Here is a 20,407-nt window from a genome sequence, read left to right as displayed (position 1 = left end):
ATGTACATTATTAGACAAATAAAACTATCTATACTTTGTACAAAATACTATTGTATACTATATGATTTGAAAGTATACTTTCAATGCATTGTCACAATGATAATTTCCAGCACACAGTTAAAATATACCTAAAATATATTTTTAATAAAGTGCAAATAAATACACTTTTAAAAAAATAAACTGAATTTTCACTTCAAGTATTTTTCTAAAATATACTAAAGTACAATTATTTTAAAGTGTGTTAAAAGTTGGATTGTGAAGATAGGTAAAAGCATGATGCTAATATACTTTTAATATATTTAAAGATAGTACAATTTTTGTTAGTATATTTGCAATGTACTATTGAAAAAGGGAATATATTTCAAATACAATAAAGTATACTTTTTTTTCTCACTAGGGCGTATTGCTGATTGCAACACAATATCAGATATGTTGAACTGTTTCTAGTTCACAGCCAATGCCAAGACTGCTTAGAAAGCAGGACAGTATATCTTCTGTTCCTGCTCTGTAGCTCATGACTTTTGCCCCTCCTCCTCTATGTTTGTCCCAGCGGGACGGTCCATATAGACGATGGTTAATTGATTCAGTCAGGGCTTCTGCTAGCAGTATTAATGACTTCAATGTTTTCATAACCAGCCTGATAATGGCTGCCGTTCTCTCTGGTTCCTGCTAATGAAATAAGGAATTGACTAGTGAACAGGAAACCAAAGGCTCTGGAAACAGGCCTAACTTTTGCTCATTTGCTTTGTCCTCTAAAGCAAATGTGAATGTGGTTTGAGACTTGTCCGGTGACAGTGAGTAAATGCTTCCAATGAAGACCTAATAACCAACAAGACTCTAATTCGACAGACACTGAGGAATATAAGCCATTTCTTCAGACTTGGATCCAGTTCCCATCATGATGAATGGTAACTAGCCAATCAACACTTCTGTGAAGCTCTCATCTGAAGTGTCTTTAAAGCAGAGCGCTGGACCGGAGGGCTTCAGTCCATCTGGCAGTCTTAAGAGTCCTCTTTCACCCTCTCTCAGAGTCTCTTTTTGGCTGGAGAATGAATGGCTACATCCATTAGAGCGTTTTAGTCTACATGGTTCTGTTCGTCCTTCCAATGTAATCTCAGTGTCCATGCAGTTATAGTGCTCTCGAGAGTGGGTAGGGTTTATTCTTATAAAGCTATGTAATGTAGTAGGTATTGATGCAAACACTGCAAAATGTTATAGACGTTGCACGGATGTGTCTTGAATGAATACAAGTAAAATCTGATTCCTTTTGGAACCCTAATGGGGGTTATTAATGCTCACCCCTTCCCCAACAATTTTCTGGATAGTTGCTAGGGTCACTGAGGTGGGAAACATTTTTATTTTGTGGTGTGTCAGTAGGAAATATCAGTTTACATTTCCAAACATTCTTTTTGCCATTAATTGTAATAATCCAGTGAGATTTGTGTATGCACAAGGAATCTGACAACAGCCAGGATGATCTGATCTCACCATCATCGAGTCCGTCTGTGATTACATGAAGAAACAGAAAAAACTGAGACAAATTAAATCCAGAAGAACTGCGGGAACGTCTCCAAGATGCTTGAAGAAACCTTCCTGCAAAGCTACCTGAACAACTAAGCCGAGTGTACCTGTACAAAAGCCGTTTTAAACGCAAAGGGTCGTTACACCATATATTGATTTGAATTAGATAATAGAAGTTAAGTTGAAAATTTGTGATTTTATTTTTGAAAGCATTATTATTAACATGCCAAATACTTTTGCACAGTACTACTGTATATATATATACATATATTTGTTTGCAGAGATTTATGCATTTGCCAGATGTTTCACAGTCTCCAAAATATCTTTTTCAGTTTCATACATTCCTTGGGAATCGAACCCTTAACCTTGGAGTTGCTATCACGAAGCTCTATTGTTTGGCTTACAAAAAGCTAAATCAATTTAATTTAATTACTTTCATCATATTTTAGTCCATAACTCTGTAACTGTAATCAAAAGCAGTAAAACAACAGGTAAAAACAGCACTGAAAATATTGAATGTACAATTTAATATACATTTTATCACAATATTTGCCTCTTCAATTGCTTCATAAATATTTATTCAGTATGAATATGTAGTACATTCCACTTATACCCAAGCCTTCCATAATTCATGTCCGATCTTTAAATGGCTCAGTGCAATTGGATTTTATGATTTTCTTTGACATTAAACACCTCTGGTTACTGATTATCGCATTTTATTTGGAATATGATCATCAAATTCTCATATTAATAAGTGAAATGCTTGCAAGCAGCACTTTCCATTTAGATTATTTTTCCCTGTAAGGCATTCACTGTGATGGTTTTTGCCAAGCAATGTCTGCTTATTTTCTGGTTATGATTGCTTGCAAAATGTAAGAGAAGTTCAAGTTATTTTTCCTTCAAATTCGATTTGAGTTCACTTTTTTACAGTTAAAGTCTGCTATTTTTGGTTATTTTGGTTAAGTCTTAAAGTGTCACGGCTTAGGATTTGGTATTTGGATCCCCACCCTAAAAGAAGAAATATCTGCAGTGGCTTTGCATGAATTACAGAAATGCAGGTTTCTGCTGCCGCAGTTGTAAAAGCTGAACTTCAGATTCACCTCCAACCTGATAAATCCACATTGGTTGTTCGTTTTTTTGTAACATAACAATGCTTGACATAAATTCAAAGACAACTAGCTGTATGATAAACACTTTGTGTCTATACTAACAGAACTTCCAGTGTGTGACTGATCATTTCCTGTCGGCCAGGGAAGTGGAGGTCAGTGTGTCAGTGGGGTCAGCAGACATATTCCAGATCACTTCGGTCTGCCTTCTACAAATATTTATACATCAATACATCAATATTTCTGTGCAGACTAATACATCACATGCAGCTAGACATCCTGAGTGAAGTAGGGTGCATATCATATCTAACTAGTTCATACACTGCCATTCAAAAGTTTGGGGTATGTTTAAAAAAAATGCTAACCATGGCTGCATTTATTTGATCCAAAATACAGTGAAAACAGTAATATTGTGATTTTTTTTCCTTCTATTTAATATATTTTAAAATGCCATTTGTTCCTGTGATGTTAAAGCTGAATTTTCAGCATCATTAATCCAGTCTTCAGTGTCACATGATCCTTCAGAAATCATTCTAATATGATGATTTGCTGCTCAAGAAACATTTCAATGATGAAAGCAGTTTTGCTGTTTAATTTTTTTGTGGAAACCATTATAATGTAGCGCTGTAATGTAGCTTTTAAGTCTCAATCGAAAACAATACACAGATGGGATGAAACAGAATGAATGGAGTTCAAAAATGATTTGAAATAGAAATCCTTAACATTATAAATGCCTTTACTGTCACCTCTGATCAGTTTAATGCATACTTGATGAATAAAAGTATTACTTTCTTTTTTATATAAATCTCAAATATTGAACAGTAGTGTAAAGCAGTTATTTCTTGCTTTTTTTAGTTTAAAGGCTGGTGGGACATTAAAGATGACAGACACAATGATGTCGTTATTAAGTTTCTCAGACGATCAGTTACACATCCCTCTCAAACTATGTTTATGTCAACCCTCAAACAAATGAACTGTGAAGGCAAATGACAAGAAGAGAAATGACAAGACATTAAAACACTACTAGACTGAATCCAATTAATTCAAACATTTTTATGCAATTTTATTAATCTATTTATGCAATCCATTCAATATTTGAATGTTGAAATACTTCATCCTCATAATAAGCTGGAACTATATATACACTGTGCAAAATGAAGCAAATAGAGTTTGTGCCTTAAGTGAAACCCACTTAAATGCAAACCGCATTTCCTTTGTATGGACACCGACCAGAAACGCATTACAGAACGACCAACGTCTTAGGTCTTACTTTTATAGAGGTACAGTGCTGCCCTGTTAGCTTAAGTTTTACTCTATGAGAGGAGATCCGCAGAGGTCACCGTGTGCATTGTATGGGGCAGAGGGGATGCTGGGAGAGGAGGGGAGGGATACACAAAGCAGCTTGTGTAAGATGAGAGTCGGTCTCTAGATTTACACTGACAGCAGGAATGTGTGGTTTTAATCAGAACAGACCTTCAGTCTCTCTCCTTCAGTGACTGTGCTCGTGCACGGGGCTTTGATTTGCTGGACCGCTGCCCTGTGCCCGGGAGGGGGGCAGGTAGACCCGACGGGGAGGTACAAGGTGCAGTAAGGACATCGTAAGTGCTGCACTGGGTTTTCGCCCCACTGTGGCCCTGACAACTTTGAGTCCATTATGATGACTCATGATGCAGATATATTCAATGCAACCCTAAATCACTTGGTTAACGTTCCCTAACAAATGGGTTAGCTAGAAAAGTATATTATCATGCAGTGCCATCTAAAAAAGCAGCAACTAATGCCTAAATTGACTAATTTTGTCTAATTGACAAAAGTCAAAAATGGTAACTGCCAAGACATCTAAAACACTATAATGAAATATAATGAATATCTCAAAGCAAATTTAAATATAGTGATATATACACTGCCAGGCCAAAAATAAATAAATAAAAGTTGCTCTTTGAATTTAAATAGGCAAATGCTTATGAGTCTATGATTGGATCATTATTGCAGTGATTATTATGTTTCTAGCATGTTACAGTCTATGTTTGGCAACAGTTCTTCTAACCCTAATTGAAGGAGTGTGTAGCTTTTCATTTCTTAAACAACCATGTAGGAAGACACATCATGGCCATATTCCAGGATGACAATGTCAAGATTAATCAAGCTCAAATTGTGAAAGAATGAAGAATAATTTTCACACATGAATTGGCACCTCTGAGTCCAGACCTTAAATTCATTGAGAGTCTTTGGGATGTGCTGGAGGAGACTTTACAGAGTGCTGGACTCTTGCATTGTCAATACAAGATCTTGACCAAAAAGTGATGCACCTCTTAAAGGAAATAACATCACAACATTTATTTCCATAAAGAGATACTGAGATATTCAAGCTCACTTGCTTTTCAACCACCTACGTAACGGTCACTTTTTTCACAATCCAACCAATTTGGAATGGATAAAATCATGTTGCATGTTCCGCTTTACTTTGAAATATGTCCGATTATGGAAGAAAACTGGATTGTGAATGCAGCTGACTTTCTTTTTCAACAACTTGCTTCTTGTTTCAACAATACATTTGAAGTACAGATGTGTTGCCACATTTCATGCACCTGCATCTGTGTTTTAAACAAATGCTCCTGTCACTAGCTGCAATGCTAATTCAGCCTCTCTTCATGCATGAGTGCGGCTGCCTGATCCAAAGGTTTATTGTTATACTAGTTGCTTTAATCTTCACACCTTCTCATGACTACTGCAGTTGGAGTCCGAAAGCGCCATTATAGCATCGAACAGACACTGTCTATGCTAAAAAGGTTAAGTATCTGTCAAGGCTTTGGGGACGCTAATTAGATTTTTGCTGGGTCTAAAATGAGAGAAGAACCATCTAGCCATTATGATGAGCTTAAGGATGTATGGGTGTAAAATAAGAAATTCCAACTGTGAATGGATTGAGTTGGTGACAAATCTGGTGTGAGATCTCTTAAAGGTGATCTAAGTAACTTTTTAACCTTAACTGAACAGCTTCGGAGTCATTGGAATGGTTCTATTACTTATTTCGGGTTGAATGGTGGTCGTTTCGCACCCCCCTGGTGCCCGTGAGCGGAAAATCCGCACTTGCAACTTTGAGCCGGCGAGTCGCCGGCCGCCGCGTCAGGAAGTCTTGCGTGATATCAGGTCTCGCGATGTAAACAGTTGCTTTACGGCCCAAAGAAATCTGCTAAAATGCTGTCATTATTGCGCTCCCTCACGCTGTTCGAACCCGAATGAAGAAGACGTTTTAAAGAATGTCCCGTCTGCTTTGATGTCGTTGATCTATAGCCTCTGGTGTCTGAGAATCGCCAATGAGATTTTACAACAGTGTTGTCAAATATCTATTCCGAAGCTGTGGGGGGAGCTCTAGAGAGAAACCTGCGAGCAAAAAGCGAGAATACAGCGAAGAAATCCCGAAACTACTGAGCCCTGCTTTAATTCTTTCCTGTGGCAGAACTATTTTGTGTAATGTAGCTTTCAAGTCAATGTCTTAAATCAAAAATAAGACACAGATGGGATGCAACAGAATGAAAGATTAAGTATATTTATTTCTGAGTGTCCACTAAGTCATTGCAAGAGTGCATCTCTTCCCTTGCATGATGAAATGATGATGTCATTTAATTAATCTAACTAGAATCGTTCCTTCGTCTTCACACTGGCCCTCTGAGAATCTGCCAAAACGTAATTATGATCTTCGTCTCACGGAATGCTCAAGCACATGGTGTGATGATGCACCAAAGCCAGATAACTGGCAGCTTTATGCTAATGAAGAACTGGAAGACAGAAAAATAAAGAGCTGACCAAATTCAGAGTGACAATGCGTGAGAACAAGGGCAGTGTTCTGCATTTAGTAATGAACCTACTTTACTATATACAAATAACCATGCACATCTTTTATATTTGGTGAATATGCCATCTTCTTTAGATTTCAGTTAGTCATTAATTGGTGTAGTGGTTTATGCTCACGGTTGGGAACCAGGAGGTTGGTGGTATGATCTCTGTAGGAAGTGAGCCATGAGCCAATCAAAACTTGAATAAGGCACTTAACCCCAGGATGCTTCAGGGAGGGACTGTGCCTGTAATAAGTTCATGGCACCGATCTGTGGTGACATCATGTGAATGTCTTTGAAAAGAAATTCCATGGTTGTGTGGCGATAAATTAATGATTCTAATTACTTAGCAGTGCAGAGCCATTTAGTCTGTTTAAGACTGCTTGGGGAAATACATAGGAGGAACCAAAGGTGTATGTTTGCCCAGAGGAAAGTTGAATTGCTCAGAGGTTTCTTGTTCATTGCACTTAATTGATTTGATTCTCAGTTTCATCAATTTTGTCTTAGATGTTTCTCCTAAAACTCCATTGGAGAAATAAAAATGAAACAATAGTTGTACATATACAGTTTAAGTAAAGATCAATAAATAAAATAATGTAGATAGCAGCTTAAATTGTTTTGTGTATGACTGTATGCCAACAATTGTCTCATTTGTTTCTATATTTTTGGTTCACCCAGAAATGAATGTTGTCATCATTTACTGACATCTATCGTTTTAAACCTGTTGACTTGCTTTCTTTCATTGAAAACAAAAGAAGATATTTAGAATTTGATTTTCAAAATTTCTGTTTTTGTTTTGTTTTTAGTTTTTTTTTAGTTTTTTAGTTTTTTTTGCTGTACAATGGAACTGAATGGTTGGTTCCAAACATTCTTCACCACATGGGGATGAGTAAATTATGTCCGAATTTTTATTAATATATAAAAAATGTGTTTGTTTATAATACAATTTGTATCAAAATACTTTTGACCACTGTCTGAGACATATTTAAAGTCACTTTCAGAACATTTGAGCTAACTATGGTCTGTTTTCCAGGAGAAAAATCTGAGAATCAGATAGACTTAATAAGTAGACTTAGTAGACTAGAAGTAGACTATTCTCCTTTTAATCTCATTGCTGTCTATGAGAAGCAATTGAGAAAATAAAGAGATTTGTTTTTTCTTACATGTTCTTACATGTGAGTTCTTACATGTGAGTGATTTTACTGTTGGTAAGGACATTTTATTTACACAATTAATTTGACTGATACACCTGATTTGTTTTTCTTGTTTAAGAGTATTTATGTATTCATCTCTCTTAACTTTTTTATAAGATGCCATGGTTATTTAAACAGCACTTGACTACTTTTGTTTAACCTTATATGCAGAAGTAAAACTTATCTATTCCCTTCTCTCCGTAGGATCCCTCCTTCTCCCTGCTTCTCCATGATAAGCTGCAGGTGTCCAACAGCACACGCAAGGCATGGAACGAGCGTGACGGTCGCTGTGACGTGTGCGCCACCCACCTGAGTCAGCTGAAGCAGGAGGCCGTCCACATGGTGCTGAGCCTGGAGCAGTGTGATGTATCTCCTGGCTCCCCTCCATCCCTGGCCTCCCTGGTGGGTTCCCGAAGCATCCTCCAGGGTCCCACACCGCCTCGTGACTGGGCGTACCTCCCCGCAGGCTACCATTCCTCAGCCTCCTCCACCTCTGCTACCGTTTCCGCCACCACATCCAGTTCTACGCCGACAACCACCAACGCGAGCAACAGCGGCAGCTCCCACCACCCAGCCTACCCGAAACACGGATCCAAACCCAACAGTCTGGGGGTGAGCAGTGGGGTGGAGAAGAAGAACACTTCGCCCGGCCATGCAGGAAAGTCCACAGGACCTCAACAGCCTCATCTCCCCAGCAGCCCCAACAATGCTAATGGGACTGTGTTGAGTTCTGTCGCACTCCAAGCTCACCAATACTTGGAAGGCACCTGGACATCTGGGCACCAGTCAAGAGCCAATGGTGTCACGCTCTATCCTTATCAGGTAGGCTTATGTTACACGTCACACGTCTATCTGTCGATCTACCTATTATGTATGTTATGCGTATTCTATCTATCTATCTATCTATCTATCTATCTATCTATCTATCTATCTATCTATCTATCTATCATTTTTATGCTTATTAGACTATGCATCGTTACCTTAGCAATATGCTAATGCACCCCATACAAGTACCTTTGCAGAAGGTTCTAAATCAGTCTTTTATGAGGCTCAGTTAAGATCCTGCCTAAAGGTAGCTGTCGATGTAGGGAGCAGACTTCAAGATAGTTCATTAAGTTTTGGAACAAAACCTTAATTTTTTTATTCATGGTTGGAGGGTTGATGTCCCTTTAGGGAGAAGTCCTGCCTGATGTAATGAGATGTTGTTTGCACATTGTGGTTAATGTTTTAATCTAATGATACAGTGTTTTGGGACACCCTCTGGGCCTAATGTGCATTGGTAATGTATCGGCGGAAGGAATTACATTTTATATAGATTGCATGGGGTCGGGGGAACCCTGCAAGAGAATCAATTTGATTCATTTGTCTGAATAAAAGCCTTTTTCTTATGGTTTCCTGTGTTTGCAGAGACTGAGAAACCATGGAACACGAGTTCATTTTGTTTCTCCCCTCCCTGTAATGGGATGTTATCTAGATTATATCACTGAGAGCAAACAATGTAATTCTGACAGGCAGGTGAGTGACGTTCAGCACACTTGAGACCTAATTCCTATTTCACAATGAGATCCAAGGTTAGTGAGTCTACCGGCTGAAGTCAACATATCATATTTGAACAAGCGTTGGATAAGGTCCAAATGAGAGATTTTGTTTTCAGAGGGATAATTTAGTCCTGGCATATGTTGTCAGTCTTCAGGCTTAATAGGAAAAGAACTTACTGAATTGAAGCACTCAGGAGTCTTTTTAGTAAAGCCTAAGTGAATTAAGTCACAGCAGGTTGATTAGATCTCATCAGAGAGTTGTCTTCTCTGGAGTCTCGGTGGCTTATCGGAGCGTCAGCTGCTTTAGATTCTATTAAGTATAAAGGAATGTTTTATAGGAGACTTTAGAGAGTGGTGCTCAAGAATTGCCATTAGGCATTTTGTACAACCACAGAATCAGCTACTCTGTGGAGATTCAAATCTTATCAAATAAATTCATCCATACACAAGGGCGCATACAGTATTGTTACTTTATACAGAAAACATTAAATGTTTGTCACTTGACAAAATGTGTTCAATTTGGAATGCCTTGCAACAGGTTATTAAATAATATTTCATTGAGCTTACAATGCATTAAGGTATTGTATTATCCATTAAAAGATGCATGCAAATTTGCCCCTTCAGAAATGGGCATCATGTTGCAACCGAGTTCTTTTGGAGACAGCTTTTGCATTTGCATCATGAGAATGACTATGGGCAGCATATTAGTTTTTTTCAGGCACAATCATAGGGTACAAGAAGAACATGCACTTAAATGTTTCTATATGAGCATTCAGAAGAGTTTTATTGTTGATCTCAAAATCATTTTGAATCAACTGTGAATAATGCTGGGTTGTTTCAACCCATGTTTGGGTCAATAATGGACAAACCCAACCGTTGGGTTTAAAATTTAATAAAAAAATGTAAACTAAAGGTTGGGTTTGTCCATATTTGACCCAAACATGGGTTGAAACAATCCAGCATTTGTTAGAGTATAAATGTAATACATAATACAATCCCATAATTTAGATGTTACCACCTAAAGTACATTTTCAGGTTACCATTTATTAAAGTGTTGGTAGACAAAACCAGGAATCTCTTAGGGAATGTTCAGTTGGCTACATCTGGAAGTTGACGCTTTGATCTGTCTTCATCTAAGTGGTTAAGTGGGTAAATGTTCTTTGATTCAATTCAAATGATCAAGTCTTTAAAATCCCATGTAGATTAAGAGGAATGTTTTGCAAATGTGTCCTTTCAATGAACTTGGGTCTTGACAAAGATGCTTCTGTATGAGAATGATCTAACGAACTAGTTACAGTGACAGGTCATGAGTTTGACCCGTGTATGCTCTCGTAAGAGGTGTGGGATTCATCTGACAACAATTAACTTAAGATCTTCCTAAATGTGTGGGAATATTGAGCTGACATCTAATGCATAATGGTATTTCTTTTTAGAACGAGATACTTTATCTGTCATGCATATTTAATGTAGATTTCAGAGAATGTTTTGATAATACTGCTCTGCTTCAGGCACAGTTGTGAATAATTTTTAAGACTGTATGTCTGTGTCTCAGTGAGACCTTCCACTCACAAACATCTGCAGCATTTGCATCTAACATTTGTTTCTGCTTAGAAAGCAAAGACTCAAGGTGAAGCTTTGTAACAACAGCAGATTTTAATTAGGGAAACCATAAAATGCTCACTGTGTTCTGAAAATAATAGCACATAATGTCATACCATAGGAGACTTCCAGTGATTACATGTGTACCAATGATGTAGTACTAAAACATAAGCATATTCTGAACAGATGTTATTTGTTACATAAACATAAACATGTAATTGTTGTCGTACATAGGCCTCAACACACTTGATCTTCATATATACCATTCGTCTGGACCAAATGTGGTTTCACATTTTTTTGTCAACCTGGAGGGGATATTTAAGATGTTTTTTATGGTGGTTTAAGTGAACAAATGTCTTTTATATTGTATCCACAGAATAGTGGATTGTGTTAGTGTATGTGTTTTTGAGAAAGAATAAGAAATCAAGAATAGGTTGTGATTTTAATTTGACCATTGACACTCTGAAATGTTCATGAGTTTACATATACACACATAGGTGGAGAGTGAGCCATCTTTAGGGTAAGGCTAGATGTGCTTCCTCCTTAAAAACACTTTTAAATAGAATGTCATGAAACCTACTCATCCCAGCTCTTGATAAATTTGATTTGTGAGGGGATTCTAACTTAAACAAGTCTGATTGGCCATTGCGTTTAAGAACTCAACAGATATGTTTGTGATTGGCTGCATTGCTCAACGCTGCAAAACACATTTTAAATAGAAACCTTTGTTGCTCTCAAGAGTGCCATCACTAAATCTGTTTCGCCAATATGCTATTATTACAGAGAAACCTGATCCAAGACCAGCAGTTATGGGCAGCTTTTCCCCCAATCAGAAGCAGCAGCTGTCAGCGGATTGAGTGAGAAAATTCCATGCTAGTCATAATTCCCTCAAAATAACAAAAATAAATAATTATTATGACATTTGAATATTATTTATGTATTAATTTATGTTCAATGAAAACAGTAACAACATACAATGAGGGAGAGTAAATAACGACAGAACAATTTCAATTTTTTTGGTGAACTATCACTCATATTCTGGTAAAGGATTTGGTCTTGAATATGTCTTACAGTCAGAGTGTGTGATTTGTTCCCTGAAGATGCTCATGTGATTTTGGTGGGTCTAATCTTGATTGTGCCAGTTGATAACACCACGGTGGGACTAGGAAGTCATTTAGGCTGTAGAGAGGCACACCCTTCACCTCACTCTAATAACATCTTCCTTTAAACACATTCTCTCTGGGTTTGGTTTCTCAGCTGTTCCTTGTTCTGCCTGTTCTTCTCCTCCTTGAGCTCTGTATCTCCCTCTCCATCTCAATGAGTCTTTTGTGACTTCTGTGCTTTTCTCTTGTTTACTTTGGCTAAGATCTGCTTTATTTTCCGTATCTCTCCTCCTCTCGCTCTCTTTCATTGCCCAAGGGACTGGTTTTTGTGCACAGGAAGCCGTTAAGCTTGCGCTGGAGAGTCACTCCGATAGTGACAATTACCCTGGATGCAGGACCTTGTTATAAAAACAGTTTGGATGCCACACACAGAGCTCTGACATTCCTTGTGGACTTTGTCTTATCCCTTATAAAATCTCCTCAAGGAGGGCTCTTTTCTGAAACCCACATCCCTTTCTTTGGAGGAGGAATGTGGCTCCCACCCAACGGACACGACTTGTGTCCAGGCCCATTTAAAGGCATGATGAGGCAACTTCAGTCTTGAATATGTTTTTATATAAACTGTTGAATCTATGTTTATTATTTCCTGAAAGAAGTCTCTCGTTAAACTAGTTTCTTTATTTATGAAGTTTATTCTATGTGCAGAGAGCATCTGTACGGCGTAGGGGGTCTCCTTTGCTCTGTCAAGTGCTATTACATTGATTCATTCAAAGAGTCTCTCTACTTTATAGATTGTACACAAACTGAATACAAACCCTATTTACATTCATCAGGTCAAGTATGGCTGCATGCTCGCCTACTCCTTCATGTCACAATCAATGTAAACCGTGCCAAAATAAGAACAGGAGGATTGCATGAGTCACCATGGACTACAATATGTGTCTTGCTTTAATATTTGCCATATGTTTGCAACAGTCGAAAACGTGATGCAGAATTGCAATTTGAATATATGAATGTAGAATGAAAATGTATCAAATTTCAAATAAATTCATATGACTATTTTTTTAAATAGAAAACTTTACATGTTGACTTGATGAAGCCTTGTTTTTTTTTTTTACTTTAGGTTTATAGGCCTTACAGATATACAGACAAAGATAACAATAGAATAATAGAACGATATATAGACAGACAGACAGACAGACAGACAGACAGATAGATAGATAGATAGATAGATAGATAGATAGATAGATAGATAGATAGATAGATAGATAGATAGATAGATAGATAGATAGATAGATAGATAGATAGATAGATAGATAGATAGATAGATAGATAGATAGATATCTCAGTGAAAAAATATTTGTCATCTTTTTTTTTGCGCTGGATATTTTTTGTATATCCCATGTTTTCCTTTCTTTCTGCAGGGCATCCCTGGTTTGCTATCCCTATCCAAGTTTCGTTTTCCATTCCATTGAGAAGTGAATCTGAACTGTCACAGATAGATATAGAGAGAGCTCATGGGATGGTGATGAAGAATAGCGCTTAATATATCCAGGGAAGGAGTATCCAGGCTGTGCGGTGTGTATCGGCTTTAATTATGATGAATGAGGAAGTCTCTCCTTGTGGGACTGCAGGGATCCGCTGGGGAACGGGGTGGAAGGAATCCTCCACTCAAGGGCTTCTTTTAGATCTTTCCATTCCTCTCTTGGGTATTTCTGCTGCATCAGGAAATTTCCATTTTTAGAAATGTTCTTTACCTTCCTCATCCATCACACCTGCACTTGGCCCCGGTGTCATGTAAACCCGGAGCCGATACACAGTCAAATGGGGGGGACTGTTGAAACACATGAAATGAGACTTCCAAAATATTACAGGCGCTGGATATTTATTTCACACACGCACAGGGTCGTACTTGGCAATCCGTCATCTGCGGTGAAGTTGCTATAATTGTGCTCACGGCATTCTAATATGCTTGAATAAATCACTAGAAATCACTAGAATTATATTTTTCTGCAATATTAAAGTTCCTCTCTTTAGTATTTGCAATTTTATAACATACTAAGACATTACACATCGCATGCATCTTCTCAAGACTTAAAATTTGTGAAATATGATAATCTCTTGATAATCTGCCTCTTTGTTTCTAAATAAGACTTGATCAGCGTTATCTGACATTTCTTTGTCTGGGCTTGTAGAATCTGCTCTGTTTCTGCAATATTATGGTTGTGTTCGTGTTGACAATTAGACGGCATCATGAAATGGAAAATTTCAAGACTGGCATGTGGCAGGACTTGGCTTTTGTACACAATGCGAGGCATCCGTTTAAGGCATCCAAAAATTTGTTTTGTTTTGTTTTGTTTTGTTTTGTTTTGTTTTGTTTTGTTTTGTTTTGTTTTGTTTTATTTATTTATTTATTTATTTATTTATTTATTTATTCATTCATTCATTCATTCATTCATTCATTCATTCATTCATTCATTCATTCATTCATTCATTCATTTAATTTTTTGTTATTTATTAGTTTATTAATTATTACCCAGTTATATTTACAGTATATATATACGTAACCCAAAAGGTAATGGGATTTCTCAATTTACCAAGCATATTAATACTTTAAAAAAGACGGGATAGAGTAATTGTATACCCTTTGTTCATATAAAAAGTACTGAAGAAAATTCTCTTACAGTGCATTATTTGTAACTGGAGAACTTGGACAGAAGACTTGCAATGTGCCCGGCTATCTGCTGATCTTTGATTAACCTTTATCTGGCTGATATCAGTAATGCTAAGACTTTTAATTTAGCTTCACAAAGCCATATGGACCAGCAAAGGGAGTATGAAGGTCAAAGTCAATGTCAAACAGTTGAACATGTATGGATGGATGGATGGATGTGGGCATTACATTTGGACAAATGTAACAAAGGGCTACTATCAGACAGTGGAGAGAGAGGAGAAGTACGGGAAATGAGGGAGAGAATGGAAGGAGGGATGATGGGAGGATGGGCAGAGAGGTGCAATCTGTGCTTTTGGCACTGCTGGTATTTAATGCTCCTTCTCATTCCTGCACAACAGATGGCAAATCAGCCGTGGGTTCCCAAGTGGTCTGACTAACTGTGAGCAGGGCTGGGTCTTTCCACTGCTGCATGAGGATAGGATTGCCATTTAGCTCATGGAAAGCAAACATTCATTAAAGATTCAATGAAGTATTTTTTAAAGACCATATTGTACATTCACTGCGACCCCCCCCCCCCCCCCCACCCCCACCCCACCCCATCCAAAACCAGTCATCATTTATTTGTATTGACATTTTTTAACATTCTCTTTGACCTGTTGAATTAAACCGGCTGTTTTTTTTTTCTACTGTACCTTTAAGACTTTCAAATGACCTGTTATGATTGGCTAACCTCTGTGTACCTGTCTAGTTCACACTGTTTCTGAATTCTTATTAATTATACAGTATGTTAATTTGCTCATGATTCTGATTCCAAAACACCCATTTTTGCAGCTTAATTTCAATAATCGTTCTGGCTTGAGGAAGGAGATTTGCATGATTAGAATTAGATTATGACCATTATGTCATCAGATCATCGCTTGTACTGAATGATCTAGATTTAGCTTTGTAATAAAAAAAAATTAAAAAGCCTAATTCAATCATTAATAATGGATAAAAGCTTTTTAATATTTTTCATATTGCCCTCTGTATAAGCTTCCTATGTAGATTGACCCGTTCTTCTGTTTGATGTACTATGATGAAATTGTTATATAAATCTGTATTACTGATCTTTTGTTGGCAGATGATCAATATTGTGTCCATTATTAGCTGCTCATTATCAGGTTTATTAATGGTTTATGGTTATTCCCATGACGTTTCATTCCATACGTTTACTCCAGCAGCTCCTGCAGTTGTCAAATACAAACACACCTACTGTAAATCCATTGCTTGGTCACATGGATGTCTGCCCAGACCAATGCAGAGTTAAGGAAGTGTATCGAATCCAGACGCTACTAAATATACCTGTCAGTCATGTGCTATCATGGAGTATTTTAAGACTGCTGTGCATTTTGCCACCATACCTGCAGCCAGACTGAAATAACACATGTGAGGCTGTGAAGACAGCATGAGCCTTTGGCTTTTGAGCGGCTCAGTTTAGACTCTCTCTTTCTTCGCGGTGTGAAAGTCACTATTGGTACTGTTAGGCCTGTTTGCAGATGCAAAGTGGCAAAGCGTCTTTAATTTGGTGAGAAAAGCTGTGCAGAAAAACTGTGGGTTAATTGGGTGTTTCTTCAACTTTTATGTCCCAGGGGTTCATATTTTGTCACTTTTTTGTGTGTGTGTGTAAAATTACACGTTTATGAAGATCTGTCTCGAAAACTCGTTCCTTTGTTACATGCATCATTGCATTATATTGTAAAATAAATTGCAATGTATAATGTATAATATTACATATAATATTATATATATACAGTATATATAATGTATAAAATTAAAATCTAAAAATAATAATAATGTAATTTATAATAAATATGGCTATAATATGTATATAATATGTATTTACATATCTATTATTATACATAATAGATTTTATTATTATTATTAATCATAATAATAAAATGTAGGCCTATACATTTTAATAACACTGTCTTAAAGAGCATACTTGATTGAGATGAAATATGAGACATGATATGTAAAGAAAAAATTTAGAAAAATAATTTATTAGATATTAATATTTTGTGTCATTTCCAATCAAAGCTGTAATTTTGTCAAATCAATCAAAACGTGTGAAAATATCAGGCTATGTAATTTTCTGTGTTTAGGATACACACATTGGTAGCTGTGAAATTAGCCTTAGCAAAACCGAAGTAATTTTATTTCAAAATGCTAAAAATTTAATTTCTATCACAGAATGTTATTAAACACAATATATTTGGTGGAAATTACATTTTATCAAAAAAGTCAAAATTGCCTTGTGATGCATATATAATGTCCACTGCTGGAAATAACAACAAATGCACAGATCTGTGTTTTCTCACTATCCTTCCAAGCTTATCTGAGTGATACTTTCCTACATTTGTGAAGCATTCTGGGTAAACACAGAGGGCTGCTGGTTCACTGTACAGCAGAGCTCATCCTCCTCAGGGACTCGTGTGTCCTTATTTGGGGTGAAACGACAGACCCCGTCCCACAGCAACAGCAGCAGTGCCCTCGCCATCTATTTACAGCTGGGGCAGGGAAGGGGGTCCGGATTATTTCCAAATCTTCTTGAGTGGGTCTGGCTGAATGCTTGTTTAAGAAAGCCAGCCGTGCTGTAGGCCCTTCGTAGCACACTTATCAGGGCTGTTTCTCATGACTCACGTCTAAGCTGAGTTGTTTATCTGAATGCCTGGCAGAATCTGTGCTAAACTTACTCACTGCCACTGCGTGACCTGGGACACTTTCCAGAGACGTCTGCGCGGAGCTACCGCTGCTGTAGTTCAAACAAAAATAGAGTGTGTTTTCAGCCCTTATCTCATGCACATCGGGGAAAATAAGAGCCATGGGGGGGGACATAAAATACCAAATTGAGAACATTACCAAAACTACACTGCATTTAGTTAGTTGTTTTGCACATTAATTTTAATTCCTTGCATGTTTACTTGCATACAGATTTCTCAAATGGTGTCGGAGGGCAACCGGGAGGGTTTAAACGAAGCCGCGCTTAACCGCTACAATGCCGACCGCCCGACTGCATACAGCAACCCTGCTGCTCCACCTCCTGCTCCAGTAACCACAGCGCCCTCCAGTGGCACCTCCGCTGCTGCATCCTTCTTTGCCAGGTAAGACTGTGTGCCCTATCATATATCCGGTGCAATGCGGCGCCAGGCGCAACGCAAGTGTGTTTTGCTAGTTTCAGCCTGACGCAGTTATCATTTTCACGTCCTGCGCCATGTTGTTTAAATAGCAAATGCATTTGCGCCCATTTGTGCGCCCATGGGCGTGCTGGTCTTTTGAGGCAACTGAAATAGACTGGAAAATGAAACCTGGTCTAAAGTCAATGGCAGAATATATATTTTTTGTTATTTAAAGAGCGCATTGTGCGCCTATAGGTGGGTCCACATCGCGCATACACACAAATTCCGCCATGTAAATAGCAAATCTGCCATGGCGCAAGCGCAACTGGCTTTTAAAGGAAATGGGAGATGATACTCTGATTGGTTTATTGCAAGTTACACCCAAAACACACCCATTACTCTTATTAAGAGAATAGGGACAACCCGTTAAGACCATGCGCTGGGCGCGCCGACCATTTTTCCAGTCGTTAAACTAGCAAAAGTGGATTCGGACACGCCCTAAGTGCACTTGCGCCGTGCGCTTTAGACCATGCGCTTAATACCATGCGCTTAGATCATTAAAATAGGGCCCTCTCTGGGTGTGTGTCACATGACCTCACTATGTTGTGTGCTTAGATTAGTGGGTTGCATTTGGCTACAATTCTGCGATACATCCAATTTCTAAATAATGTCCGAATATGTACTGCATTTGATGAAAAACGTATTTGACTGCTAATCATGTATGTTCTGTAAGTATGCAGGTGTGCTGTATACAAACTGGACATTTCCATGTTAGCTTTGGTGTCATGTTGCTGTTATGGCTTCATGAGATTGTGAAGTGTCCATTGGATGCATACTTGAGAATATCAGGTTATCTCACATATTTTAGTCACCATATCCAACCAAGCAATCAGATCATCTGTTCCAAAAACACATCATCCAAATGCACAAGAGATAGATTTATAGAATTTTATCTTCTTTAATGAATTTTTCCTCCTATAAGACAGCAATCTTAATTACATGACGGCTTCCCTTGAGCAAGCTCTCTCAAGTCTGAATACGTGATGAGCTTGACGGCCATCTGCAGTCAGCATAAGCACTCTGTCTGTCATTTCTCAGTCATAGAAGGGGTGTAGTGGGATTCGAGGTCTGACACTGAGAGTGGTTGCATGTCCTCTCGTGCTTGATCCTTCACTCGCACTCATCATCACAGCTGTCTGTTGTCAACAGGACATTTCTCACACTTGCAAACATACTTGCACAAATGCACAGGCACTGGCAGGTGTTGTCACGTTAATGGTGTCATATGAGATGCTCTGATCACCGGTTGACTTTTTCCCATAGCTGTCTCCCTGTAAAGAATCATTGAATTTAGTGTGGAAGTCCATTTGCCGCTGTTACGATTGTGTGTATTGTCTTTTGAAACAGGCATTATGTCATACTATGGGAAAGACGTCCTCTTTCCCGATTCGTGCTCTGGTCTCTGTCGCCCGGTAGGGCCGTGGGAGGGGGCGAGGACATAGATCATGGGGTTTTATCAGAGCTGGAGTCGAGGAGGAGAGCGCCGCAAGATAGTGGGAGACGAATGGCCCATGTGAAACCTCAAAACCTCTCGTTTTCGTGAGAGCCTCTAATAAATCAGGCCTTCTACAGCAGCTGGAGTTCATGTATTTTTTGTATCAGAGGGCTACAGTGGTGGTGGCAGCATGATTTTATCTTCTTCTCCCCCATCTTCGTCTTTGTGCCCACTGCTTAGATGCCAGAAGACAGGCCACTTGTTAATAAAATCAAAAGAAGAAATCCCGCCTTTCAATTACAGTAATAGCTCACTCCAAAATGAAAGTCATTAAATAATGAGTAATCAATGAAACTCCATAATGAATTTATAAATATGTGTTCCAAAAACAAATTATTTGTAAATGATGACAGAAAATTAATTATGGAGTTGCATTCATTATTAAATATTGACAGTTCTTAAAAATATGTTTGTCATAACAACTGGTTGGCATGGCATGTTTGGCATGGTAATGGATATGACAATTTTAGAATTGATGATGACATAATTATAGAATATTATTCTGAAAAAGTGTTACCATTCATTTTCACTCATTTTTGATATTGAGATGTTCAACAAACAGTTTTAGATATGTGATATTTAACCATTCCAATTTGATTAGTCTTCGAAACACAAATGAAGTCATTATTAATGAAACCTGAGTGGTCTCTGTCACCCCAATGAAAGTCCAGGAAAAAACAAAATTGAGAAGATGTCAAATTTGAAATGTCACTACATTTCTAGTTAATATTCATGAGAGCACTTTCAGTTGGAAAAGGTTTCAGTCTTTCCTCGTTTGCCCATCGCTTTGTTTTTCATATCTCAAAGCTGTCTATCAAACTGTGGCAATGGGCAGAAAACATTTACAGTAGAAACCATTTGGCAGCGCCTCTGTTTCTGAAATGTGGTACTTTGTTTTACATGAGGGATAAACAGTTATGATTGATGGCGTTTAGCCTCATCTGTAGAATGAATTGTTATACTGCTTGTGTGCTGTTAATCCCTATGAGAGATCTTACTGTAGATGTATTGCTCAAACACTCTAAATATTTCTTTAATGTTCAGATCACAGAGAGGTTAAGAGGCTTCCATTGTGATTTACTGGCCTCATATCAACCACGCTGGCGGATACCAGACCGAGAGAATGT

General features: G+C 38.0%; 1 protein-coding gene across 3 annotated transcripts in view; it reads left to right on the top strand.

Moving 5' to 3' along the window:
- Positions 1 to 20,407, top strand: part of kif26ba (kinesin family member 26Ba) — a 96,463-nt gene that overhangs the window by 26,295 nt on the left and 49,761 nt on the right. For all 3 annotated transcript variants that reach the window (XR_014199066.1, XM_082142269.1, XM_082142268.1), the window contains exons 3-4: positions 7,861 to 8,478; positions 17,541 to 17,710. Coding sequence is in view for 2 of the 3 variants with exons in the window: in XM_082142269.1 (XP_081998395.1) it covers positions 7,861 to 8,478; positions 17,541 to 17,710 (788 nt within the window). In the remaining variant the exon portion in view is untranslated. The remainder of the gene's footprint in view (positions 1 to 7,860; positions 8,479 to 17,540; positions 17,711 to 20,407) is intronic.

This window comes from Leuciscus leuciscus (assembly GCF_965113295.1).
Source record: "Leuciscus leuciscus genome assembly, chromosome: 17".
In the NCBI taxonomy this organism is placed as follows: Eukaryota; Metazoa; Chordata; class Actinopteri; order Cypriniformes; family Leuciscidae; genus Leuciscus; species Leuciscus leuciscus.
This window is presented reverse-complemented; position numbering and strand designations above follow the sequence as displayed.